General features: G+C 55.8%; 1 protein-coding gene and 1 pseudogene across 1 annotated transcript; one reads left to right on the top strand and one right to left on the bottom strand.

Moving 5' to 3' along the window:
* Positions 1–1,110: 1,110 nt before the first annotated feature.
* STARD10 (StAR related lipid transfer domain containing 10) lies at positions 1,111–25,517 on the top strand. The gene is made up of 7 exons (XM_040630820.1): positions 1,111–1,177; positions 1,564–1,874; positions 21,318–21,465; positions 22,075–22,178; positions 22,865–22,982; positions 24,798–24,850; positions 25,097–25,517. The coding sequence occupies exons 2-7, from the start codon at positions 1,668–1,670 to the stop codon at positions 25,340–25,342; spliced, it is 876 nt and encodes a 291-aa protein (XP_040486754.1). The 5' UTR covers positions 1,111–1,177; positions 1,564–1,667; the 3' UTR covers positions 25,343–25,517.
* Positions 17,531–19,672, bottom strand: LOC121102874 (annotated as a pseudogene).
* Positions 25,518–27,328: the final 1,811 nt, after the last annotated feature.

Here is a 27,328-nt window from a genome sequence, read left to right as displayed (position 1 = left end):
AGTGAATGCTCAGCCTTGGGCCATCTGCCACACTTATTCTGGCCTGGCCTCAGAGAAGTTGAACTATTGGCCTCAGTTCACACAAAGTGCCTAGAGGCAGAGCTGGCACTAGGACCCAGGGGGCAGATGTCCGCCTTCCAGGCTGGAAGCGGTGGCTGGAGCCCCAGTGGAGAGAACCCGCCTTGCCCCCTTAGCTTTGGAGCTCTGGCCAGCTCTGCCTGTGAAGGGAGAGAAGAGCCCCAGACTCTGGGGCCAGATGCTCTTGAAGAGCCTAGTCTAGTCTATGGGAGCTGTGTGGACAGGTGTTTGGGTGCTCAGGACAGGTGGTGGTGGACAATGGCCACAATCCTGGGCTGCAGGGGGCCCGGGTTAAAGCTCCCAGCTGGGAGTAAGACTGAAGAGATGTTGCTCAAGTCTGGTCAGTCTGCGAACCTTGAGTCTAGTGGGTTCGATCAACTTCCGCCAGGGTTTGCGAACCTCACTGGGAACTGGGTTAGAAGTGTGTAGGCTTGGTGTGCCTCGTGGTTGGTGGGGGATGCAAGCTTCGGCATCTCTGAGTTGCTTTTGATTGTGGCGGGGGTGTGTGCCCATGTTTGGGTCTCTGGAGTGTCGTGTGGGGGTGCCTCTGGGATGTCTGGGGACAGCGTGCCGTGTGTAAGTAGGTTGTTGCAGGGGTGTATAACTGTACGTATGGGAGGGGGATGGAGGGAAGGGGCTCCCAATTAACTTCCAGAATCCCTCTTCAAGCACCTCAGGGCCCCTCCTCTCAGAATCCACTCCAACTTGGCCCCTTCTCGCCCTGTCCCCAAACCCCGGGTTGAGTACGAGTCCTCCCCAGGCCACGTCCCCTCCCGGGGCGGGCGGGGGCGGGCGCTAGGACCCTGCGGGGCGGGGCGGGGCGGGGCTCCGAGCTCCGTCAGCTGTACCTCCGCAGCCTGGAAAATACCAAGCCCCGGGGAGCGGAGCCCCCGAGCCCCCGAGCCTAGCCCGGAGGGAGGGAGGGTGGGGGCGCGCGCGGGGCGGGGGGGGCACGGGGCGGGGCCAGGCGGCGGGACCCACTGCTCCTCCCCCCGGAGCCCCCGCGCGGCCCCGGTCGCCCCGGCAGCGGCGGCAGCGGCGGCGGCGGAGGCGCTCGCACCCCCGGCCCCTGCGGGCCCCGGCGGAGCAGCGGGCACAGGTGAGCGTCCGGCTGGGCTGGCGCCCCACCCCGCCCCCACCACCCGCCCCGCGCGCAGCCCGCGCCGGCGCCACTGCCGAGTTAGTTGAGCCGGTCCGCCGGCGGTGAGCGGAACCCCGCCGGACCGTCCGTCACCTCGGGTCCCGGCCTCCCCTGGGTCCGGAAGAGCTCTCGCGGAACCCCCGCACCCGATACGCAGCCCCTGCTCCGGCCCCTGGCAGGTCTGGGGTCGCTCCTGGGGGTGGCCCCGTGACTGCCCGGTGCTGGTCCGCGCTCACTAGGGGGCCAGTCCCTGCCTGTGTGGAACTCTCCATCCGCCCAGGACCCCGGACAGCCCCACCCGCGCCCCCAGCGCACTGACTCCCGTCCTCAAACCGGTCCTGCAGGTCCCAGGAAGGTGGCGTCAGCATCTGCAGCCGCGTCGACGTTGTCGGAGCCTCCGCGGAGGACCCAGGAGAGCCGGACTAGGACCAGGGCCCTGGGCCTCCCCATGGAGAAGTCCGCTGCCTCAACAGAGCCCCAAGGGCCTCGGCCAGTCCTGGGCCGCGATAGTGTCCAGGTGCCCGACGACCAGGACTTCCGCAGCTTCCGGTCAGAGTGTGAGGCCGAGGAGGGCTGGAATCTGACCTACAGCAAGGCCGGCGTGTCCGTGTGGGTGCAGGCTGTGGAGATGGATCGGACCCTGCACAAGATCAAGGTAAGGTTGTCCTGCCCCACGTGCAGCCTCCACTGCGCCCTCGGACAGGGAGTCTCCTGCTCCTCCGCAGGGCCACAGACACCTGGTTGTGCACCTGGACTCAGAAGGAGTCTCCTGCCAGAAACCAGGAGGAGGCACAGTTCGCGGGGCAAGCGCTCATCACGCAGATGGGCCAACTGAGGCCTGGAGAGGGGGTGTGACTCACTCTGGCTTCACTCAGCCAGAGCCCAGGCTTCTTCATGCCCTTGCCTGCTCCTGGGGAGGTGGGCTGCGGCCAGGCCTGTCTAGGGGAGTGGTCTTCCAGGACCTCTCTGCCGGGGCAACTCTTCACGGGGTCCTAACTTGAGTTATCCCAGGTGGGGAGACTGAGCCCTTCTCTCCAGTTCCTGGTTCTGTCCGCACTCTCTGCAGCCCTGGGTGCCAGGGACCTGATTCCTTCCAGCCTGATGCCCTGCTCTTCCCTCCTCCTTCCCTGGCTGCTCCTAGAGTCTCCTGCAGGGACGTAGGATCTCGGTTGGCAGATCCTGAAGTCAGGGCTTGGATGCCCCTGCTTTACACAGGACCAGGCTTGCGGAGGAGGGGGCCCAGGGAGGCCAGCAGATGCAGGGCAGACGCGGGTACATCAGCTCCCTCAGAGCCCACAACCCTCTCCTCACGGCCCTGTGATTGTCCTCCATACAGGACAGGCTTGAGGTTTGGGACCCCATGAGCCCACCTTCCCTGCCGGACTAGATGGGGCAGAGGCTGGTGAAGACCACATTTCGGGGAGGGGGGCAGGTCTCCCTTCAGTGGGCTCTTGGCAGTAGGTTGTGCCCTTCACCTCCCTTGCCTTGCCCTTGCTCTCCTCTTTCTGCTGCCCTCCTCGGTGTGGAGGAGTGTATTCCTGTGGGGGGAGGGGAAGGGCTCTGGACTCAGAGGGCACTTCTGCCTGGGACCTGCTCTCAGACTTAACTGCGGCATCTTCACTTCATTCCAGGTTGGAGATATCTGACCTTCCCTCTCTGACCCCATGCCTTTCTGCCTCACTGTATCTTCGTCATTTACAGCTTTGTCCATCTGTCCCATGTGGCGCCCCTAGCTCACCCTTTCTGTCCCCCTCCCCCCATGACTCTCTGTCTGGATCCCAGCTATCTGACTATCTCTTTCTCTCTGGGTTTCCATGTGTGTCTCTCCATCTGGGACTCTGCCCAGGCCTGAGGGCCCTTGGGCTGAGGGGTTCCTGGAGGCCTGATCTGTGTCTGAGGCTGAGGAGCAGGGAAGCAGAGGGCAGCTGGTGTGTCCCACCTGGGTGCTCTCCGAGGGCAGGGATAGATCCTATCCCTCTTCGTGGCCCTAGCATCCAATACAGATGGAGCAGGGATGTTGGTTCAATGAAGGATAGAAAGAAGGAAGGAACAAACTGAATGAAAGGTGAGCACGGTTGTTGCGAGAACCAGGTTGTTTTCCAGACTGTGACCTGGGAAATGCTTAAGGCTCCCCAGAAGCAGAAGGTCTGAACTAAGTCCAGTAGACTCCCACCCTCTGTGTCAATAGGGCGGAGTGGCCTCCTGCATCTGGCTTGGTTAATGAATAAACCCAGCCCAGTCCGGGACTGGAGCTGGTGGGTCTTGGGGCCAGACTGCCACAAGAGACCCCTTGTGGTCAGATCAGACTTGTGAGGTGACCTTCTTTGGGAGAGGAGGGAGAGGAGGCCTTCTTTGGGAAAATTGCGTGTTGTGGTCCCTAGGCGGGACCTGGATCCTCCTTCCCTCTCAGACTGAGCAGAGTTTGGAGGTGCCAAAAGGCCCTTTGCCATCCCTGTCTTATATTCCCTCCTCACTGGGGCATAAGAAGGGACACCAGCCCAGGGTCACACAGCCAAATCTTAGAAGAGACAGGCTTGGAACTCAGATTTCCAGCCTCCTAGCCTAGCTCTCTCTGTTCTGCTTCCCACAAAGGAGGTAGAGTTGGGGACAGGAGGTGAGCAGAGCTGGGGCCTAGGAGGGAGGCTGGAGCCTTGGCTATGGGTATCCCAAGGGGCCAGCACCCCACTCCTGATCCCCTCAGCATAGCCCAGAGGAGCTCTGGTAGATGGGCAGAGGTCTCTAAGCTCCCCATCCTCAAGATCCCAGGATTCCCGGTTTCCATACAGTGAATCCCATTTCTGACAGGAGCCCCTGCCCTGAGCCGAGCAGGAGCTGTCTCTCTCTACCTTCGAATTTACCCTCTGGCCAGTCCTGGGCAGTCGTAGGCTTGTCTCCATGCTGTAAAGAAACTGAGGCCAAGAGTCACTTGCTTAAGATCACAGAGCGGCTGAGGCACAGGTAGGACCCAGGCCAGCCCTGCTCCAGAGCACCTGCCCCTCTCTGCTTGGGCTCACATTGTTAGTCAACGTTACAGCATTTGACGCCATCAATAACTCCTTGAAGTACTCAGTGTTCTCATAATCCCATTCCTGTTTGATAAGTGAAAAAGCTGAGGCCCCGAAAGGGGAAGTGGCTTGCCAAGGTCACACAGCAGGTCTGAAGCCAGAGTCCCCTAGGGCTGATTGGGTCACTCCAGGGGGCTGGGACTCAACCACAGGTGTTTGTTGAGCTTTTGCCCCCTTTCCCCATCCTGCCGCAGCCTGTCCTGGGCCTGCCCCCTGGACATGCCTTGTTCTCGTGATCCCAGGCTGAGGGTGGGGGTAGGGTTCTGCCTGTGTGTCTACCTGATTGATCTCCTCCTCCTGTCTCTTTCCCCTGGACTTATCTTCTCCCTGTCTCTGTGTCCAGAGGTCCTTGAAGGCCACTGTAGCTCTGGGCCCAGCATTCAGAGCCAAGACAAAGGGAAGGGGCTGCTGGAGGCCACCTCCACCTTTTTCCTCCCTCCAGACCTCCAGCCCGGCCTGGCCTCAGGTCTGCACTGTGCCTCGGGCCCTGGAGAGGAGGCAGATACCACCTCCTGAGCAGTCAGCTCAACACGGATCCTGGGTCTAAGGCAGAAGGCAGATTGGAACTCAAACCAAGTCTCGCAATGCCCAGGCCAGTGTCTGAGTGATGAGAAATGGAAAACTGGGGGTCTGCCAGTCATTTAAGCAGGGTCAGTGTGGGTCCAGTCCTGGCCGTGGTATCCTCTTCTGTGTATGACCATAGGCACGTCCCTGTGCTTCTCTGGGCTGTTTCTCCATCTGTGCCATGGGGTTTTCCTGGCTGTAAGAGCCTCTGAACCCAACACCTGTGCTGGGGCCCATGGCAGAGAAAGGAATGAGGGGACAGAGAGCAGGAGGTGATGTGGCCTGCCGAGCCCTGCCCTTGATGCTCGCGTGCCCAGCTTTCTGATGCTGCAGCCTGCCTAGCCTTGTGCTTGGCTAGCCATGTGAGAGGCAAAGACCTGGCCCTGTCCTCAGAAGTTTCCAGACCCTGGTGAAGAGAGGAATGACAATTCCAGGTGACCCTGGCCTACTACATGGGGCAGATAGTCACAGGCAGACCACAGAGGCAGGAGTGGGCCCAATGAGCGGGGCCTTGAGGGGCTTGCTGGCTGGAGCAGGGGTGTGAGGTCTCTTGGGGGAGTGTGGCTGAGAACCTGAGGTTCCTCTTGCTACAGGAAGCTGGGCAGTGGGGACCTGTCTTCTCTGACTTCCTTTCCTGTGGCTCCTCCCCTTCTGCTTTGGAGTAAGATCCACAGCCCCTCCCTTCCCTATCTCTCTGTCCCCCTGCTCCCACATCACAGGGCACCCCCACCCCCACCCCAGGTTTGAAGGTTTCAAGTCCGTTCCCCCTAAGTGCCTCATTAGGTCCCCTGTGAAGTGTGGGATTATTTTATGGCTCTCCAAGGGCCCTTCTCACTCTTAACAGTCTTAACACTCTTAATGGACTCAAGAGGGTCATGGGGAATATGGGGGCAGGGGCAGATGTTTTCTTTATGGCTTCCCACTGAGTCTTCACAGCTGTCTTGTGGTGTGGGTCTTATTAACACCATTGAACAGATGTGGAAACTGAGGCTCAGAGCAGGAATTCACTTGTACAAGGCCAAACAGCTAGAGGTGGCTGAGGCAGGATCGGAATTCAGGTCCTTGGATCTCCAAAGCTGAGTTCTCTCTGCTCCCTTGGGCTTGCTTATAAACATCATTGGGCCCTTTTGTGTTTAGGACCCCATGGGTCCCAACATGCCCCTCTCCTGCCTGGGTCTCCCTGTGCTGTGTCATTGTGGGAGGGCACCCTGGAGGGGACCCAGCTGAGCAAGAGCCTAGTCCTCGGTGTGACCTTGGAGGTTACTTCACCTTTCCAAGTCAGTCTTGCGTGTGGTGGCAGGAGTGTGAGTTAATCTGGTTTTAGGGCCTTGGACTCCGTGAGTTCAGGTTCAGGCTGGGACTCTGCCCATCTGGGGCTCAGTTTCCCCATCTCTACAGGAAGCTGCTGGGCAGGTGGTTTGTAGAGGCCGTTTGGGCCTTAGACCGTGGTAGAGGGGTCTATACTGCTGGGCACAGAGCAAGGAAGGTGGGCCAAGGCCTTGCCACTCTGTGCCATCAGAGAGCTCTCCAGGTGGGGCACTCGAATCCAGGCTTTGGCCCTGAGGACCTGTCCCGGCTGCCTCTCGCTCTCACTTGGCATGGGGGCAACTGGGGGAGTAGTTCTAGAGTGGGAGTCTGTTTACGTCAGCAAACAGGCTCCCGGAGAGCGTGACTCGAGAGAGTCAGGGTCAGGATCTTCAGGTGGGGGAGCTCAGAGAAGGGAAAGGTCAGAGGGGGCTGGAAACTTTAGGGAAGTCCTTCTGGAGGAGGTGCCCGGGCTGGAGCAAGGCTGGAGGGGAGGAACCCATGGTCCAGAGTCCCGCCACAGGGCCTTGAGCAGCCTGCCGCCGCCACCTTGGCTTTAGCTTCCTCATTTCTCAAGTGTGGATAGTAGGGCCGCCCTGCCTGTCTTTGGGCATTTCATTCATTCGCTCATTCAGTGAACATTCACTGATAGCCTCTCTGCCTGGCCCTGCGCTGGAGGTTAGGGACAGAGAGGGGAATGGAGCCCACGCGCTGCTCTCCAGGAGCTCCCTCGTGCGTGGACGGACACTCATCACAGGAGCTATGGAGACCCAGAGGGGGCCCCTGAGCCAGCCTTGGGGGCCGGGGAAGTCTTCTGGAATGCTCAGGTGATACCTTTGGAATTGGGTGGAGAATGAGATGTACACGTTTGATAGCACCAGGAGCATTCCACACAGGGGAGCAGCTGCGTGAGGCAGGGAGGCGGGCCGTAGAGCAGTGCATTAGGAGACTGACAGGTGGCGTAGTATGGAGCTGGGGGCTCAGGGGGCTGGAGGTGATTAGAGAGCTGGACCAAGGCCCTAGGAGGTGGGTCCTGGAGGTCCTGGGGTGCCGGGGAGGGTTTGCAATAAGACAGGGAGGAGGAGGATTCTATATTTGTCTGGACAGAGGTGCTGGGGCTGTGGGCAATGCATCCAGAGAGCAAGGGGTTGCGTCCAGAGAGATTTAGGAGCGATAACGGATGGGACATGGCGGTGTTAGCATAACCCTTTGCAATGTACAAGCTGTGTCGTGCAGGCCGGGTTGTAAGATGGTCTGGATGCGCAGCCCCCTTGATGCCTGCCTTGGGGATGTGAGGAACCTTGCGTGTGTGAGTGCGGTGAAGGTGGGTGCCTCTAGTCAGTGTCCCCCTGGGGCCAGAAGAGCCAGTCCGCAGGCTCGTTCTGTACGTCCACGCCCAGCTCCCCAGGCTCTGGCTTTTAAACTTTAACGAGCCTCAGCTCAGTTTCTGGCCGAGAGTCTTTAAAGTTTCAGGAGATGAGAGAAAGGAGGGAGTCCCGGAGACAGATGGGTTTTCTTTCTTCCCCAGCGTCTCCACGCCTGGCGGGGCCACTTGGAGCCAGGGCTGTGGGCGCCATGACTCCAGAAGCCTGGCAGTCTCCAGAGAGCTGGGACCTCGGTTGGGCCACTCCAGCCTGTTCCTGAGGGACCAGCGGCCACAGGCCGGGCCACCAGGTTGCCACCATGATAGACAGGACAGAAACCTTATTCCAGCCCCCGCCCTTGACCCTTGTCCCTGACTGGGCAAATGAGCACACACCATCAACAGGTGGGAGGAGAGCTGTTCAGACCAGGTGTTAGGCTGGAGGTGTCCCTGTTCCTCTTGGTGCCTCACTTGATCCCCTCTGGTGTGCTTGGGCTGGCCTCAGTGTTCTGGGGCCCCCAGACCTTCGGAAGCACAGACAGTGAAAGAAAGTGGCAGGCCCAGGACTTAGTGGTAGGTCCCACGCCAAATCCGGGCTCCTCTCACCTGTCATGAGACAGCCTGGGGCAGGTGGCACAGAGCAGCTAGAGCTTTTCTCTGGGGCTTTAGCCAAACATTTGCCTCTCTGACTCAGCCTGGACTCCCTGAAGACAGATATTTGCTACCTCTCTTGTCTCTAGAGTCATGTCCTGGGGCAGGTAAGCAATGCCTACATGCGTACACTGCCCCCCATAGCACACACACATGCGAAGTGGGATGAATACTGTGGTCCTGAGCCATTTAATCTCGTCCTTTGCGTTTCATGCCACAACCTGCATCTGCCGCTGGTTCCCTGAGATCCTCTCTACCATCTTCTGGATGCCCCCTCTCTATCTTTGGTCCTTCCACATTGCTCGGGATCTGATTCTGGACCAAAGAAGTGATAAGTCTTTTTTTTTTTTTATTTAAAGATTTTATTTAATTGACACAGAAAGAGCGAGAGAGCATAAGCAGGGGGAGCAGCAGAGGGAGAGGGAGAAACGGGCTCCCCACTGAGCAGGGAGCCAGACACAGGGCTCGGTATCTAGACCCTGGCATCATGACCTGAGCCAAAGGCTGACGATTAACCAGCTGAGCCACCCAGGTGCCCCAGAAGCGATAAGTCTTAAGGCAGAGGCCTGACAACCAGAGCGCATGGAGTTCCCCAGTGTGTCTCCAACATGCATTCATTCAACACATTTTTTTATTGAGCACATACTATATGCCAAGTATTGTGTTACATCTAGGAATTTCGTGGCAAATCAGACAGATAAGACCCTGCTATTATGGGCTTACATCCTGAGGAGGAGACCAGAGAAAACAGAAGCAAACTGATAATTAAATCAGATGCCAGATGGTGCTTGTGTGTTATGAGGACAGGCTGATGCGATAGGGCTTGTCTGGCCTTCTCCGCGTGCATCTTCTGTGTGGAGCTGGACTGCGGGCGACTGCGGGTGTGACGTGAGCCTCCTCCCAGGTGCCCGGTGGCGGCTCTGACCAGGGTCAGGGGGTCAGTAAATCGTATCCGGGGTGTGTGCGTGTGCGTGTGCGTGCGCCCGCGTGTGTGCCTCAGTGTGGGCCCGTGTGTTTCTGTGTCTGGCGTTACTGTGTGTGTGAGTCACGCCCCCTCACCGCAGCGGAGTTGTCTCTGATCCAATTATGTCTCCTCAGCTGTCTCCCGGTGGCTGCAGCCCCGGGCTCGGCGCTGGCTCTGCCACAGCTTTCCCCTCCCGGCCTCTGTCCAGCCTCCCGGCCTGGCCTCTGGCCTGCCTCTGGGTCTCAGAGTCTCCTCTTGGGTGCGTTCTCTGTCTCTGCGTCTGAGGGTTCCTGTCTCTTCCTTCATGTCTCTACTTGTCCCCTCTTCGTCCATATTTTTTTTTTCTGTCCCAGTTCTTTATTCAGTCAACAAACCTCTTCTCACACCTCCCACCCACTCTGCCACACCTCAGCCACTGTGCGGGCGCTGGAGGCCTGAGCGCGGATCAGACCCGGGCCCTGCTCCTGAGGCCTGGTGGGAAGACGGGGACAGCCCTCCAGGAGAACTCGGCGGAGGGACCCCAAGGCAGACAGCACAGTTGGGGGGCCGTCTGGGCAGGGCCTTGGGAGCCCAGCAGGAGCCAGGCTGCAAGCTGAGCAGTTCTCTGCCAATCCCGCAGTGCCAAGGGCTCCCAGAGGCAGGAGACTGAGAGTGAGGAGCGGAGGCGGAGCCCGAGTGAGGAGGACATTTTGGAGTTGGGATCCGGGCCCGAAGGCAGAGAGAGAGACAGCAGGGACTTTCGAGCTGGGCAGTGCTGCCATCAGCTCTGGGTTTTAGCTCCCTAGCAGCAGGGGAAGCACTGGCCTGGGAGCCAGGAGACCAGAGACAAGGATGTGGCTGCAGTGGTCCAAGCAAGGACAGGGAGGCTCGCCTCGGGCTGGTGAACAGGAGGGGCCGGAAGGTGGTGGCTGAGCAGAATCCCAGGGCTGGGAGCGAGGGGCAAGTCCAGAACCATGCCCGGGTTCCAGGCACTGGAGGAGAGTGGAGGGCAGTGGGCACTGGGCTAGATGATATGGCAGTACTGAGTACTGAGAGTGCTTTGGGGGCATCAGGCCATGGGCAGTCTGTGGAGCCCTGGGAGGTGTTTATCCAATTTGTCTTTGTCTTGATGTCTGTGTGTCAGCCGTGGCCCTTGTCTTGTCTCTCTAGTCACCCCCTATCCCTCCCTCTTCTTCCAGGCCCACCCACACTCTGCCTCTCTCAGCTCTCTCCTCTGTCTGGCTCTCCCGCCTCCCGCAGGGCTAGAGCAGAGTGGCAGGAGCTCCGGACCAGGAGGTCAGCTCCCGAGATGTCAGAGCAAGGTGCTCCTCGCTGCTGCAGAGCTGGGGCCTGCTGCTCTGCAGCCTGAGGGGGGTGCTGGGGTCCAGACTGGGGGGAGGGAAGGGGGAAGGAGGCAGAGCAGCTGTGAGTCACTCAGCCCTGGATGGAGAGCAGCAGAGGGCCCAGACTGGTCTGCGTGAGCAGACTCAGGAGCCCTGTCTAGGGCAGGCATGGCAGCACCTCCACTCTCCACAGTGTCAAGGGGACTCCACTTTTGGGGAGAAGATGATTTGGAGGTATTTGGTGCCAGATCGCCTTCCCTTCAGAAGAGAGGGCCGCAGGGCTTGTCTGGTCACTGTGCAGGTGGGAATACTGAGCTAGAAGGTGGGGGAAGGAGCCTCTGCACTGGGCCCGAACCACACGTGCTCCCTGTGTCCTTCCAGCTCCCCTCACTCCGACACAGCCAGCCCCAACAGCCCCAGGCCAGGGACAGTCCTCACCTGGCCAGGTGCTTGCTCACCTGAGATTCCTTGGGTCCTCACAGAGCAGAGCCTGGTTCTTAGGGAGCAGCCTTGGGTGGACTGTGGATCATACTGGGTTCCAGGTGGGTTCCTTTACTTCGCTTTTTTGAGCCACCATTTACAAATGGGCATAATCTTCCCCCCTCCCAGGTAACTGAGAGGATGGAATTAAATGAATTCGTAAAGCTCTTAGCACAGAGCCTGGCACACCATTAACATTTGCTGAATGGATGAATGAATGAACAGTCTGAGGTACTCAGGGGACGGCTCCATTTTCTCCTGCCTCCTTTCTTGTTCACTCGGGTTACGGTTACGTGGTGGAACTGCTTGAGCCCTCCCCTTCCTCCACCCAGTCCAGGCCTTTTCAGGCCTCAGACTCACGCCAGCACCTCTGCCTGGAGCTCTGCCCCCTCCTTTCATCTGAGCGCCATCTGCCCTTCCCTTTGTCCTGTAGGACTGGGCTTTGGTGCTCTGCCTTGTAGCTGCGTGCTGGCTTCCCTCTCCCCCTGCCCTGCCCGCCCACAGCAGTCACTGCCTGTGCAGCCTGGGGGCGCAAGGGCCCTGGGTCCCCTCTGGTCCCACTCCCAGCATGGTCAGGTGATGCGGAGCATTTCTAAGGGGACTGGCTCGGTATCAGGGTATCAGCGTGGGCAGCCTCAGGCCCCAGCTCAGCTCCGCCCAGGCTTCCGGGTCCAGGGAACGAGGACCTCTGGATTCTGACAACACTCTCAACTCAGGGGGCAGAAGTATAGTTTCTATGCCTTGTATAAACTGTGTTGTATCAAGAATCCAAAAATGAAGAATCGCCCAAAGCCTCGGTTCCTGAGCAAAACTTTTCCTTGGTTCCTCCCAACTCTAATTCAAGGGTGTAGATAATTTATACGTAGTGTAGACCTTGGCACAGGTACAAATTTGTATCCTCTTTTGTTCATTTAACATTGCATCTGTAAAAGTTTCTAATATTGCTACAGAATTATTAATTCACGAACATTTCCGGCAGCTGCTCCCTGCCTGTCCTATTCTAGGTTCTGAGGGTTCAGAGACAGCCTTGCCCTGGGGAGCCCACAGTCCTCAGTAGCTGGGCAGTCATCATCCAGGTGATGTGTCTTAACCCAACCGGGCCCAGCTGTGGGTGGTGTTTCAGGTCGTTCTCAATATATTTTGCTAATTATAAATGTGATAATATAGTCATGAATATTATAACAGCTTTTTGGTGTGTTTTTTCCTGAGTATTAATTTCTGGTCCTGGGGTTCCAGGAACTGAGTTGAAAGACATTTTTCTTTTTCTTTTTTTTTCTTTTCTTAAAGATTTATTTATTTATTTGACACAGATCGAGAGGGAGAGAGCACAAGCAGGGGGAGCGGCAGGCAGAGGGTGAGGGAGAAGCAGGCTCCCTGGGATCATGACCTGAGCCGAAGGCAGGCACTTGACTGACTGAGCCACCCAGGTGCCCCTGAAAGACATTTTTATGATTTTAAAAATATTTGCCAAATTGTTTTTCGGAATAGTGGAATTGATTTTTGCTGTCACTAACTGAATAACACTTTTACCATATCCTCACAAGCAGTATTTTCTATATTTTTGCTAATTTACTAAATATAAATTGGCACCTCAATACAATTCAAAATACTTTATCAGAACTTTTAAAGATCTTTCAGCAAGTCCCAGACTCCTCCCTGAAGCCTGTCTCTGACCCCGCCCCCCACCCCTACACCGCATTTCATGCAAGGATGATGGCAGAAGGAGCCATCAGCCTCAAGAGGTATAAAGAATTTTACAAGAGTCCAGGAGGTTTTCACGACGACACTTCCTTCTGATTCCACAGAAGCACTAAGGACCATCGGCCATAGCTCCTGTACTCTCAAAGTCAGAGAAAGCCTACACAGGCACAGCCTCTTCGTCGGCTCATCTGTCCATCCTTCCATCCAGAAACAGTTCTTTACTAAACCGTGCTGATGCAGGGGATGGACAAGGGGGCCATAGCGCCGTGGGCAAAGCAGTGCTTTGCAATGTGTGTTGATGGAGGGAGGCTTGGGGGTGGAGGAGACAAGAAGGAGGCCCCCAGGCCAACCTGAAGGATTTGAGGACTGGGAGGGCTTCAGCCAGGCTTCTGAAGTTCAGAAACAAAATAGGGAAGGAGCCAGGGAAGGAAAGTCCTGGGAAAGCAGGACTGATCAGGCCTCTCTCCTCCCGTACCCCACTCCCCACTTTCTCTGACCCCTTGTGTCAGTGCCCTTGAGCTGTTCTTGAGATTTGGGGGGCCTTGGAGGAAGGTCTTAGAAGTCTCCATTGTGGGAGCCCCAGAAACCCAGAGGCAAGGGCAGGCGCTCCATCGGCTTGGCTCAATACTGGCCTCTTGGGGCCTTTGGGAGAGACAGTGAGGGTCCTGCGAGGGGACCCAGAGCAGAGAGGGTAGAGGGGCTGCTGAAGCTGAGCTTCTCACATGTCGTGTGCCCCAGGCCAGTCTGCCTCTCAGTGCTGGGGCTGACATGGAGTGGCACTGCCTGGCTGTGAGCGGGGAGCGGGTGCATTTGCGTGGGCCCCTGGTGGGAGAGGGCCGCCCACCCCACTCTCTGTCCATCCGCCCTGTGGAGGGATCTGGGGCAGTTTTGTTTTTTTAAACTTTGTTCCCTGGCCCTGGATATCCTGCCCTTTGGGGATTAGCAAGAAGGTGCTCCGGTCACAGGGCCTGAGAAGTCAGGGAAGCTGCTGGGGTTGGGGCTGGAGGAAGGGCAGCTGCTGCCCAGGTTTTATGTACAAGACTCATTTAATCCTCACAGCTCCACTCTGAGGGGAGGATTATCCCTGTTTGATGGATGAAGATGCGGGGACTCAGAGCTGAAGTCCTTTGCCCAGGCCAAGGCCAGAAAGGATCTGCAGAGTAAACTGTGAGCTACGGGGTAGTGCAACGGCCGAAACCTTCGCAGGGGATCTGCCAGGTGCAGAGCTCCAGGGCTGTTTTGGAAAAGTACGACTCCGTCTTTGAGCTCAGTGAGGCCTGAGGATGGAGTCAGGAACTCTGATCTGAGGAAGAATGTATGAGCTTTGCATTCCCGGTCAGCAAGCCGTCTGAATCCAGTGAGCTCTGCGTAATAACCGTCAATGAACCAAGACGGTCTCCAGTTGCCAGCGTGTAGTTTGGGCCGGGCCAGTCCTGCCCCTGGATGAGGGCAGCAGAAAGCCTTGGCACTTTGGGGTCAGGCACAGCCAGGTGCTGGTTTTCTGCTTCACCGCTGTTAGCCTTGAGGGCTTGGTCAATCCTTGTAACTCTCTAGGCCTCAGTTTCCACATCTGTAAGATGGGGATGATGATACACACTGGGGAGTTGGAAGGATCAGAGACAGTGTTTGTAGAGGATGCAGCTTGGTACCCTTGACGACTGGCAGAGGCACTTTGACCTAAATGTCGGCTCCTGTGGGGTCCATGGGCCAGGTGCTGTCGTCTCCTTTGTGATGATGAATTAGGTAGTGATTTTGAGCCATTAGTACATGGGAATGGTTATTGAGGCCGTGGCCGTGGTTCAGGGCTGTGGTTGATTTGATACTGAGTGCCCCACCCGCAGTCAGGAGTACTTCCCTTTGATTTGAATAGGGTTCTGTTGGGAAAAGATGATTTGGGAAAAGATGATTTGCATAACAGTTATTCCTCTTACAAGACCGTCTACTAACATGCAGCATGGCGAGCTGTCAGCACAGCCCGTGGGATGTTACAGAGCCCACACGAACCCCTTACCTTCTCTGGGCCTCACTTTTCCCAGTGGTTACTGAAGAGTGGTGGAGGAAGAGATCATCTCCCGGGTCCCTAGGACTTGGGGATAATCCGTGTGCCCCATGTATCCCACGGGCAAGGATACCAGAGACCTGCTGTGTGAAGTCTCGGGGTGAGGGCCAGACTTGCGTCCACCTGTCTGTCAGTTTGCATGTTACCGCCCTGGCCTTTGGCCCTCAAGGCCATGTGGCAGCGCCGTGGAGGTGACCCGACTTCTTTTCCCCTGTCTGGGGTCAGCTATCTCCCTGGGTCTTGGGAGAGACTGCAGCCCCTCTCCCTGCCACTTCCTTCCCTCCCGTGGAGATTCTTCCCTTTCTCTCAGGCTGAGCCCTGGGAAGGCCTCCAGAGAAGCACAGGGCAAGGGGTGGGAGAGAGAGGAGGGGCAGAGTGAGACACAGCTTGGCACTCAGCGGTCCCTCTGCTGAAACGCCCTCTCCCGCCTTGTGGCACGTCTGCTCCTTTTCCTTTTAGGCTTCGTTGCCCTCTGCTCCCACAGTCACTGTGCCCCTCTCCCTGACCCTGACTCATTCTCTACTGAGATTTTGTGTCCTTGTCCCTCATGCCAGCTGCTCGTTGGGGCTCCTGGTTCACTTCTGAGGCCTTACTGTCCAGTTGCAGGCCTGGCACGCAGCAGACTCCAGAAAGTGGTGAGTGGTTGGATGGACAGGTGTGCAAGGCCAGGGAGAGGCCAGAGGAGCGCCCAGGGCACAAAATACGAGGCAGCACATGCAAATGGGACCTGGTGCTGTCCTGTGCAAGGGTAAATGGCTGCTCATGGAAGCCTGCTGAAGTCAGAGCAGCTACTGTTTTTTGAGTATTTACTATGTGCCAGGCATGTTACGTACATTATCTCATTTCATTTGATCCCAACATCCCCATGAGATAGGGACTATTATTACCCTCATTTTTCATGTGAAGAAACTAAGACTTGGAAGTTTGTGCCCAAGGGGAGGAACTGGAATTGGAAGCTGGGAGTGCCAGAAACCTTCTCCGATGGCCTTCCTCACTTGTCCAGTCCCTTCTGACCATGGCTCTATGGGACTGAGAGCGTGCGGGTCCCAAGGCTTCTGAGCACTGTTTTTTACCTCCTGGGGCTGGAGACAAGGGAATGCGGGGGACACAGTCTGTAGTTTCTCTGCTGTCACCTGCTCCCTCTGGGCCTCCGTTTTCTCAGCTGCAAGTCAGCCTCCCTGCTGTAACCAGGCCCAGAGAGTTCTGCAGCTCAGCAGGGCTCCTCTGAGCAGCCAGGAGCAGCCCTCCTTCCGTTCTGGTTTGCAGGGGGAGCTCTTAGCCAGCCAGCCCAAGTGACTGACTTGCCCAGGGCCCAATGGCTGTGGGTTCCGGTCATGGGCCCGCCCCCCAGGTGCTCTCCAGTGACTCACCCCTACCCACACCATCCCTTCTGAAGCCTCTTAGAATTACACCTCGCACAAGTGGTGGCTGCCACTGTGGGCAGGAACAATGCTGGATGTAATTTACCCCTCTTGGCACAGCTGCGCTGCCTCCTGCAGGCTGTGGAAAGAGCGCGGCCAGGAGCCAGGCTGGATGAGGACACCCATGGCCACTCGCCACTCTGTTCTCCGGACCAGCCACCCAGCCTGCCTGCTTCTTCACCCACATAGCCCCGCCCCGGCCCAGCAGGGCACTGCTGCTGGCCTTCCTCCCCAAGAGCCTGCCACAGTTTCCCTATTTTATTTTATTTATTTTATTTAATCATTTGTATGTATGTATGTATGTATGTATGTATGTAAAGTAGGCTCCATGCCCATCATGGAAGCCAATGCGGGGCTTGAACTCACAAACCTGAGATCAAGACCTGAGCTGAGATCAAGATTTGGGAGCTTAACTGACTGAGCCACCCAAGCATCCCTCCCTCTTCCTTCCTTCCTCCCTTCCTTCCTTCCTTCCTTCCTTCCTTCCTTCCTTCCTTCCTTCCTTCCTTCTTTCCTCCCTCCCTCCCTCCCTCCCTCCTGGAATGCAGAGTTTACACTTACCTGCGGGGTCTGTCTCTGGTCGCTCTTGCGGCCTACTGCTTGCTGTCTCAGGGGGAGGCCTTTGGTCCTGAAACCACAGCAGTCCTGGGCGGAGGGAAAATGGGCAGTGTCTGGGCAGTGTGGGCCCCTTCTCTGTGTGCGCCCACCCCCAGCCACGAGTGGGCCTGGGCGCTGGGGACGCTGAGCCTGGTCAGGGCGAAGAGGCAGTCCCAGGTAGGATTCTAATCTAAGAGCAGAATCCTGTGTTCACCGCCCCTCCACACACTCAGGGCCCCAGGAGAACACCTCTGAGGACTTGCAAAGCCAAATCAGCTTCCAAACTTGAATTCAGTTAGAGAAGGTCTGTTTCCTGGGAGGCCGCGCCTGAGTGTTCCCTGATAGCTGAGAGGACAGGAAAAGCCGGTTTTGAGCCCCTGCTCGGCTGCTTTCTCTGCTGTGTGATCCTGGCGCTTGCTGCGTCTCCTGGGTGTCCGGCTCCTGCTTCGCAGCACAGGACTGATGCCGGCTCATAACTGGGGGTAAAGTCTGAGTGTGTGTTGAATGTCCGCTGCGGCATCCAGATCTCCACGCAGGCTGCTCGGCAGAGGTCGTCCCGGTGCTGTTGCTGCTGCCGGTCTGACCTCTGCCATCTTCTCCAACGCCTTTCTCTCTGTCACATCCCTCCCATCGCATCGTTCACTCGCTCAGTTCGTTCCCTCATGCGTCATTAGTCTCCTTCAGTCTGATAGAGTTCCCCAGTCCTTTCTTGACATTCAGGACCCTGACACTCAGCGGGGGGGCTTGTGTAAAAGTCCCTTATTTAGGGTTTGTCTGATTTTCCTGTTGATTTGATTTCGTGTGCACTTGGGCAGAAATGTTGATAAAGCGCGTGCCTGTATTCTCTTCCTTGCATCCTGCCCGGCGACACCCAGTTGTAACTTGTCTCATTACTAACGACGTTTGCTGTGATCACTTGATTCGCGAGGCGTCTGCCGTGCTTCTCTACAATGAAGTTACTCATTTTTCCCTTTGTAATTAGTAGTATTTGATGGGAAGTTTCTCTGAAGCTATGTAAATACCCTATTCCTCTATTTATTTATTCATACCCGTATATACTTTGATTTCCTATTTTATTCCATGGAATATAATCTGTTGTTATCACTACTTTAATACATGGGTTGTCCCAGCTTGTTGGTAGGTGGCCAACTGTCCTAGTTTGTCTGGGACTGAGGGGTTTCAGGATGTGGGATTTTCGTGCTAAAACTGGCAAAGCCTTGGGCAAACCCTGACAAATCACTCACTGAACCAGTGGGAGTCTTCGGATCCTGTGTCTGCCATGCAAGGTCCCTGTTACTCTGTGAGTATGTCCTTACTTGCTGGCACAGGATGTCCAGGTTCATCTTATCTGGCCCAGCCCCAGAATCACTATTTTCTCCAAGAAGACCTGAACCAGGTCTTTGAGTATTAGGCTACACCACACCAGGGGGACTGGAGCAGATGGAACTCGGCTTGCCTACACGCCTTTCTTTTTTTTTTTTTTTTTTTTAAGATTTTATTTATTTATTTGACGGAGAGAGACAGCCAGCGAGAGAGGGAACACAAGCAGGGGGAGTGGGAGAGGAAAAAGCAGACTCCTAGTGGAGAAGCCTGATGTGGGGCTCGATCCCAGAACTCTGGGATCACGCCCTGAGCCGAAGGCAGACGCCTGCACCACCCAGGCAACCCCATACACGCCTCACTCTTGTCTGCCTCTGTGCCTGTTCTCTGGCTGTTCTCTCTTCCAGGGCCTTTGGCAGACACCTGCCTTCCAGATAGCTTCACTATGTAGCATGATGCCTCTCTCCACCTTGCAGAGCTGCTCCCCTCCTTTGTGCCCTCACTGGGCAGTTTAGGGTACCTCTCCTGTGCCTGTTCTCTGGCTGTTCTCTCTTCCAGGGCCTTTGGCAGACACCTGCCTTCCAGATAGCTTCACTATGTAGCATGATGCCTCTCTCCACCTTGCAGAGCTGCTCCCCTCCTTTGTGCCCTCACTGGGCAGTTTAGGGTACCTCTCCATTGTCAAGTTGGTCTCCTCCCTCAACTGGCAGCCTCTTGAGCACAGGCCTGAATCAACTCTGATTCTTCTGTGCTCTGCACAGGGCTGGGATTGGGGGCTGTTAGTTAAATGATTGGATTTAGAGTCCTACCCACTTCATCGAGCAGAAAAGCAGAGAGGGAAGGTGAGTCCTTCAGAGTCACACAGTGAATCTTTGCAGGCTGGAGCCTGTCCTTGAAATTCCTTTTTCCTTCCTTCTTTCTTCCCTCCTTCTTTCTTTTCTTTTCTTCTTTGTTTCTTTCTTTCTCTTTCTTTTTTCTTCCTTTTTTCTTTTCTTTCTTCTTTCTTTTTTCTCTCTTTCTTTCTTTTTCTTTTTTTCTTTCACATTTTAGACCTTTCTTTGACAATCAACAGGTCGTTCTCATCAACATGAACTGTCTGTAGACTTTTGAAATTGGTGACAGGGACCTGGGTAACCAACATATGGAGCTTCTTTGGTGAAACTTCATCCTTGTTATGTTTCCTGGACGACCTCACACAGCTACAGTATGGAACATTCCTCATTCCCTTGGCCCAGACAGCTTTGTTGAGCCTGGTGTCAATGTACACATCTGAAGTTCCCATCTCCTTCATGGCAAAATTTCTGGATCTCTTCGGGTGCCTGACGGGCTCGCTTCTAGAAACCCACTCCATGGATGTGCTCGTGAATGTCGATGGTGTGTTCTCTGGTCACTAAGTCATTGGTGGCAGAACGGCCCTTCATCTTCTCACCACCCATCTTTGCGGGAGCCATTCTCCCGGACCCAAGTTGGGAAGTGAGCTTTGGTTTTCTTAATTCTAAAATAGGGCTAATACCTCAGAGCCTTTCTGTGAGAACAAAATGCGTAATGTGTAGAAAGCGCTTAGGATAGTGCCTGGCAGGAAAAAAAAAAAGGAGAAACTCTCCTCTGCTGGTGGCCGAAGGGAGAAGGAGGTGGAGAGGAGAAGCCCCCCCCCAAAAAAAAGGATAGTACCTGGCATCTAGTGAGTGTACCTCTCAGTGTCTCTGGGGGGCCTTTCTACTTAAATCTTTTCATTATTGTAAGATGCAGTACTATACATTTTAGAAAACTAGAAATACAGCAAAAAGAAAACCGTCATATTCTCATCATCTAGAGATTGCCGCTGTGAACACTTTCATGATTGTTCTTCCTGAGGCTTTTCTCTGCCTATATTTCCCCCCAATGAGATGACATTCCATTTTATCACCTGCTTTTCTTCAGGCAGCAATCCACCACTTTGTTTCAGTAAATTTCCAGCACGTCTAATACGCAGATGATATTCACATTTCTCCAGTCATCTCAGATAGAGCCTTCCTCGCTGTTTTGTCCATGCCAGTCTGCAGTCCAGGCCCACACCGTCTGTCTGGTTCTTGTGTCAGTCTAGCCCAGACCCTTCCTATGACATTGACCTGTAGAAGGGACTGGACCAGTAGCCTTGGAGGTGGCTCCCTTGGCACTGTCTAAATGCCCAGTTCTGGGAGACCTTTTTAAACTAATCAAGAAAACTCGTCCAGTTGCTAAGCGGAACTTGATCCTGGGGTTTTGGGCTTTGGGGTGAAAAAAAAAAATCACAGAACAAGGACATGAACTAAGTTTCATGTTGCTGAGTGCAAACTTAACATAGTTCTGTTTTTACAGACATGTGATCTGGGTTAAGTACAGCTCCTATACTTACCAGCTGGGTGACCTCAGGCAAGTTACTTAACCTCTCTCGGCCTCAAGTTCCTCCTTGGATTTCTTGCCTGACAGAGCTGTTTTCAGGGTTAAATAAAAAAAGTATGTTTGCCTCTTTTTTCCCCTAGATGGAAAGCTCTTTGAGCACAAGGCTAAAAATCGTAAAAAATCCAAAGATGTCTGAGGCACCTGGATGATTCAGGCAGTTAAGCATTTGCCTTTGGCTCAGGTCATGATCCCAAGGTCCTGGGATTGAGCCCCACTTGGGGCTCTCTGCTCAGTAGGGAGCCTGCTTCTCCCTCTTCCCTCTGCCTGCTGCTCTGCCTGCTTGTGAACTCTCTCTCTGTCAAATAAATAAGCACAATCTTTAAAAAAAAAATCCAAAGATGTTTGTTGGATTTAAAAAAAAAAGGAGTACAAATGGTACGGTCAGGTGATGAGTACCATGGATGAAAAAAACTCATCCATTTGGGCATTCGTTTGTTTATTTATGCTTTCAATTCATTTAACATGTACCCATTCCAGGTTCTGTGCTGAGTCAGCCGTGAGCCCCGATGCATGAAGCTCAGGGGTCTGGAAAGGCACAGACAGTTAGTGTGTGGGAGTTCCGAAGGTCTGGCCTGCTCATTCAGGAAGGCTTCCCGGAGAAGGAGACTGGGAAGGAAGGGGAGGTCTAGTGGAGACTGGGGTGGGGGAGATGGTCTCTGGATGTAGGGGCTGTGTGTCTCCTGGCACAGATGGCTTCCGGGAGGGCTGCCCAGGGCTCATGGCAGGAGGTGAGCCCATGCTGGCTTCAGAGGTTGCTGTTCTCTGCTCTCCTTCTCCTTCTCCCCCCTTGCTTGTCCACCCTTGGGTCTCCTGGCCAGGGCTCTGAGCCTGGCGTGACCCTGACAACCCATGTGTCTGTCTGCAGTGCCGGATGGAGTGCCGTGACGTGCCAGCTGAGACACTCTATGACGTGCTACACGACATTGAATATCGAAAGAAGTGGGACAGCAACGTCATTGAGACTTTCGACATCGCCCGCTTGACAGTCAACGCTGACGTGGGCTATTACTCTTGTGAGCAGGCGCAAGCATGCTGATCCCAGCCTCTCTGCTCCCATCCAGGCCTCCAGCCCAGCCTCTTTCTCCCACCTGCCCTCCTGGCGGTCGCTCCCGTGGCCAGGCTGCCCAGACACCTGAGTGCTAAGACGTAGGAGCGCCGTCCCTGACATTGCCGCCCATTCCCAGACACTTGGGCACACACACGTGGACACTCACAAACACATAGGCACTCCCATGTGCACGTATACACACTCCACACACGTGTACGCAGTTATGTACACAGCCCATGGTCACATGCTGCATACTCCCAGTTACACATTTTCAGATACACACACTCACTATAATATTGTTCTCCCACATACTCAGCATTCACATAGACGAACAGCCGGGCCAGCAAGGGAAGGGTCATGTGAGGTTGTGAGCAGGAATGGCCGGAGACAAGAGGGGAGAGGGTTCTGCTCTGGCTCTTTCCGAGTCTCAGCCCTGGGACTGTGGTCTGGTAGGCGGAGGGGTACCCATTTGGATCAGGGAGAATTGGCAGCTAACTAGGCATCTCTGTGTTCCTGGCCTCAGCTGTGCCCTCCCTTGTAGTGGCCTGGCTGAACTGTCCCTTGCACTCCACAGGGAGGTGTCCAAAGCCCTTGAAGAACCGTGATGTCATCACTCTCCGCTCCTGGCTCCCCATGGGCACTGATTACATCATTATGAACTACTCAGTCAAACACCCTGTGAGTCTACCTGCCTTCCCTGCTGGGTGGGCAGGGGAAGGTGCCAGGTATGGCCGGGCCAGCAGGCCTGGCCCAGGAAGAGGCCCCTGGCTGCTGTCATGAATTTCATGTGACTTCAGCCCAGGCATGAAGCTCTCTGGCCCTCAGTTTCTTTCCTATATAGTGAGAATAATGGCTCTTGTCTCCCTGCTCAGCTCTCAGGCAGATGAGAAGAGGGTGATGTGGGCCATCAGTGTGGGCGAATGGGATGGGCTGGCTGGGAAAGGGGGTGCAAGGGGTGAGAGGCAGGGTTCTCTGACCCTCCCTGAGGCTAGGCCTCCTCACTATCCATGGCAGGCAGGGCAGGCAGGTACAGCTGGCCTGGGCAAAGATGAGTGTGTCTCTGTGTGTGTGTGTGTGAGTGCCCATGTGTGTGCTCATGAACCCTGACCCCAGACTGGAGGCTTTCCTTAGGAGAACAGGGAGACCTTAAGAGAGGCAACGGTGACCTAGTCTGAGTCCTCCCTTTCTCCTCACCCCTGCATCAGGCCTGGCCCGGAGTGGATGCCAGGGCGTTTGAACTAACTCCATGTGTGTGTGTGTGTGTGTGTGTGTGTGTGTGTGTGTGTGTGTGTGTGTACTTGTTCACAAAGACAATTCTCTTGCCCCGACCCTGAGTCTCACCTCCCTTTGCCTTCCATCCCCAGAAATACCCGCCTCGGAAAGACTTGGTCCGAGCTGTGTCCATCCAGACGGGCTACCTCATCCAGAGCACGGGGCCCAAGAGCTGCGTCATCACCTACCTGGCCCAGGTGGACCCCAAAGGTGAGGGCTTGGCCCTGGCAGCCCGTCATGGGACCCTTTCCTATACCACAGGGGATGCGATCTGATCTACTAGGGATCAGACAGGGCCTCTGTTAGGAGCCGTTTTGTATTTTGGGACATCTCCATCCAAAATATCATTTGAACCAAGGTTTGAGACTTTATAATGGTTTGAAAAGCAAATGCCAAGGTGGTAGCTGCTTCTCCATGACCAAGCTTGGAGCTCTCTTCCTGGACTCCCACACCCCCAGGCTCTGACTTGCTTCCTGCTCACTGGCTGGTCTCACTCCATCTGTCTTGCTGGCTCCTATCCTCTGCCCATCCTGGAGGCCTGAGTTTTCCAGGTCTCAGTCCTCTTCCTCTTGGGAGGGCTCAGCTATTCCCAAGGCTTCTGTGGCCAGCTGACGTGTGTCTCTGGTGGGATCCAGATCCCTGTGGCCATTGGCCTCCCGGACTCGTCCCTCAAGATGTCTTCCGGGACCTGAGATTCACTGTGTCCAATGCTGAAGTGTCTCCCCTTCTAGGTTGTGCCTTCCCCTAAGCCTCCCACCCCTGGCCACCCATGCCAAGAACCTGGGGGTTGATGGGGGTGCCTTCTGCTCAGCTCCCAAATCTGGCCACCCATTCTTATTGATTCTACCTCCTAAGTAGCTCCTGAATCTATTTTCTTTCTCTCTGTACTCAGCCACCTCATCTGTCCTTAACAGCTACCAAGGGACTTTTCCAGAACACGTATTTCCTCATGACTCTCTTCTGCTTAAAATTCTTCCGTGGCTTTCTGTTGCCCTCAGAGTAAAGTCTAAGGCTCCTCCCCAGGTTTCCCAGTCTCTCCTCACACCTTACATGGTCCCACCTCCCTGTCTAGGCAGTGGTTTCCCTCAGCCTCGAGACACCTCTCCTCCCTCACTCATGCCCCTAGGGCAGCTTCCAATGTCACCTGCTTTGCCTCCATACCCAGAGTCACCGCCAGCTCCCTGCTTGGTGGATCCAATTCCCTCTAGCAGAGCCCTTGGCACTGTTGGGCCCCAGACAGTGAGCTGCTCTTTGGGTCCCTGGGACTGTCCCAGAGTGGGTATCACAGAGTGGATGTGGAGTGAGTGATGAATGGGTGACTGTCTAGAGGATGGGTAAGCCCTGAACATCTTTGCCCGGGTGTGCTCAGGCCCCATTGAGGGTCCAGTGACCCAGGCCCAGGGCCCTCTAGCACCTCACTGGCTGTGTTGGGAGGCAGAGGAGACACTTGGGAATGAGAAAGGGTAGACAGCTAGACTGTGGATTCCAGGTCAGGCCAGGGTGGGACGCTCAGCCAAGAGGCCTATGTAGCAGCAAGACTGCCTGGGGCAGGGGGCTTGGAAGGACAGTAGATGAGGGCCTAAGTGTCAAGGCCATTCACAGGTTGAGTATGAAAAGGGATGTCAGTGGAGGGGAGGTGGCAGGTGGGAGCTTGGTGGGTCATGATTTCAACCTATTTGTAGACTGTGGTCACCTAGGACCCTGTGGTTTTCTTCCATACAGTCCTCTGGGGCTCAGCAGAGGGACAGGAGGGGTGTAGGGAGTGGGTTTGGGGGCCACAACAGAATTGAGCCTGGAGGCCTTGGGCTGAGGTGGGAAGAGAAAGTGATGATGATGCAGTCTTATAGGATTTGCCTCCCAGCCTCCCCCCTCCCAGGGAGAAGAGGGTAGCCTCTTTGGAAGCCCCAGGCTGGAAGGAGCCGGCTGGTGTATATGTTTGGTCGGCTGGTGTATATGTTTGGTCGGGGCTGGGTCCCTGAGGCAGCTGCTTTCTTCTCTCCTCATTACCCTTCCCTGCTCTCATAGGCTCCTTACCCAAGTGGGTAGTGAATAAATCTTCTCAGTTCCTGGCTCCCAAGGTGAGTGGCCTTGGGACTTTGGGGTATGGAAGCTGGGGGAGAGGGTTCGGATGAGGGGGTGGGTCAGGGACGGAGACTGGAAGCCAGGGGGCGGAGTCAGGGCCAAGGGGCAGAGTCATGAAATGGGCCGCAGTCAGGATCCCGGGAGCTGGGGACTGAGCCGCTGGAGGGCGCAGGCAGGGACGTGGCGAAGACTCCGTCCCGCTCCGCGTCCACCCCTGACTCGGCTGTGCGGCGGCCCCACAGGCCATGAAAAAGATGTACAAGGCGTGCGTCAAGTACCCTGAGTGGAAGCAGAAGCATCAGCCGCACTTCAAGCCGTGGCTGCACCCAGAGCAGAGCCCGTTGCCGAGCCTGGCGCTGTCGGAGCTCTCCGTGCAGCACGCGGACTCGCTGGAGAACATCGATGAGAGCGCGGTGACAGAGAGCCGGGAGGAGCGCTTGGGTGGCGCAGGCGGCGAGGGCAGCGACGACGACACCTCGCTCACCTGAGCGCGGCACCGCCGGCAGGGACCAAGACAAGATGGAGCGGGGCCAGGGGTGGCGGATCCTCCCGCGCTTTCTCCCCTCCCCCACCCCCTGCGCCTCTTAGGGACGCTGGGCTCGGGCCCAGGCTGGCGCTGCGGCCTGGCTGGACACAGCCCCAATAAACGATCCCACAGCCTCAGCCGGCTCATTGCTGTGCCTGCTTCCCACCTCACCAGGGTAAAACCACCGCCGTCCTTAATTCCCTTGTTCTAGAGTTCATGTTGTTAATTTCATTATTGGTCACCTGGCCTTTGCCCCTTTAGGCAACCCCTCATTTCCCCATGTGTAGTGGGGGTGTATGTCAGGTTGTCACCCCTTCCTCCTGTCTGTAGTGTGCTCTCTTCTCCTGTGTCTCATTAGTTCACTCATCATTCACCTATCCTTGTGGCCTGTTCATTCTGCCATTTGCTCCAGGCTGTTTGGCTATCTTTACTGCTCTAAGAAAAGAAGTAGGTCTGGCCAGAGGCCCCGGGGCAGCGGTCAGAGGGTGAGGTTCTGCCATGTGACCTTCAGCCTAAGGCCCCATTGGTACAACCTGTGAAAGTAGAGGGTCTGACACTCTCCAGTCATCACAGAAGGAAGGGGGAGAGGTTCCTGGGTCTCAGACCACAGGGCTGTGGGTCTCCCAGTGAACACTGGGGGCAGCCTGTTCTGGAGGAGGAAGGTTGGGCGTTGAGATGAGGGTCATCAGATCCCTGTGCAGTGGAGGGACCAGGTCCTGTGATTTGAGACTTCCCTAGGTCACTTTGAAGACCTCAGGCCTGCGTTAACAGAAAAGGTGGGGCTCCCAGTCCTTTGCAGAGGATCAGGTGTTAGTCCCCTGGTACCGTGTTCCACCTGACTGCTTTGAAGACTAGGCTTTGAGATCTAGAGGGATGCCTGAATCTTACCTGTTCTCTCTGGCCTCCAGGTCCCCTTGCTGCCTGAGGGACACCCCTGCTATCAGGTTGGGAGGAGGGTTCTGTGCTCTGCCCCTCTCTAGTGTTTTTGTACCCCATATGAATTTGGGGCGTTTGGCCCTGACCTCCCCTCCTGGAAAGTGACTTGCCTTAGCCTTATCAGGAAGATACAGCCTGCTTGGAGTTGACTCTTTTCTAGAGGGGCAAGGTGGATGTCCAGCGGAGGGTAGGCAGGAGATTCTAGAACTCACCACGACTTGGGTTCTAATCCCAGGCTTGCCCTACTGGCTTTGTAACTTTGGGCAAGTCCTGGAACTTCCTGGAGCTTCATATTCTAATCCCTAACCTGGGGTGATGATTTTTGCTTTCAAGGAGAGGTATGAGGATTCAGATAAAAGGAATGACTTGCCCAGCACTGGGCCTGGCATGTAGTAGGTGTTCAGATTAATGACGCCTAATCTCAGAGTCAACCCCGATGCCCCAGTCTGGTGAGAGCTGTTCTTTCAAATATCTCCATTGGGCATCTGGAGAGGTAAAAGCCTAGAGAAGTTAAGGTCTCTTGACTTGGCTGGCCCTAGAGGTGACAGGGACACAGGACCCAGGAATTCCTGCCAAACCCAGGGCCTTTATCTGTGGATGTGCTGGCAGGATGGGCAGACATCTCCCCAATCTTAGCCAGTGAAGGTGTCTTGGTGCCAGGACCTCAGGCTGTATGCAGCCTTCTGCCAAGAGATCCTCAAGGCCCTTTGACTGGGTAGGACTCTTCCCTACCAGCTTGTCCCTGGGGGATGTGGGTCTGGAGAGGGAAGTGGGATATCCTCGGAGAATGAGGTGGGGAAGGACTTCCAGGAGGAGAAAGTTAGGGACCTAGGTCGTCCTGACTCCGACTGCCCCTTTCTACCCTGGGGGCGGCAGGGGGGTTGGGAGTCAGTTTTGTGGCTCATCCCTCTCCCTCCCACCTCCCGCCCTGGGGTAGAGTCACCAAGAGAAGGGTGGCAAGAGGCTGGGAGACTCAGGAAGAGATGGAGACTCAGCGGGGGGGGGGGGGGTG

This window comes from Ursus maritimus, unplaced genomic scaffold (genome assembly GCF_017311325.1).
Source record: "Ursus maritimus isolate PB19 unplaced genomic scaffold, ASM1731132v1 scaffold_16, whole genome shotgun sequence".
NCBI lineage: Eukaryota > Metazoa > Chordata > Mammalia > Carnivora > Ursidae > Ursus > Ursus maritimus.
The sequence above is the reverse complement of the archived record's forward strand: the minus strand, read 5'-3'. Positions and strand labels throughout refer to the sequence as shown.

Excerpts from the sequence above, each read along its gene's own strand:
- STARD10 (XM_040630820.1), top strand. The coding sequence starts at position 1,668 with ATGGAGAAGTCCGCTGCCTCAACAGAGCCCCAAGGGCCTCGGCCAGTC. Across the intron at positions 1,875-21,317 it reads GGACCCTGCACAAGATCAAG|TGCCGGATGGAGTGCCGTGA; the intron begins GTAAGGTTGTCC and ends GTCTGTCTGCAG. Across the intron at positions 22,179-22,864 it reads ACTACTCAGTCAAACACCCT|AAATACCCGCCTCGGAAAGA; the intron begins GTGAGTCTACCT and ends TTCCATCCCCAG.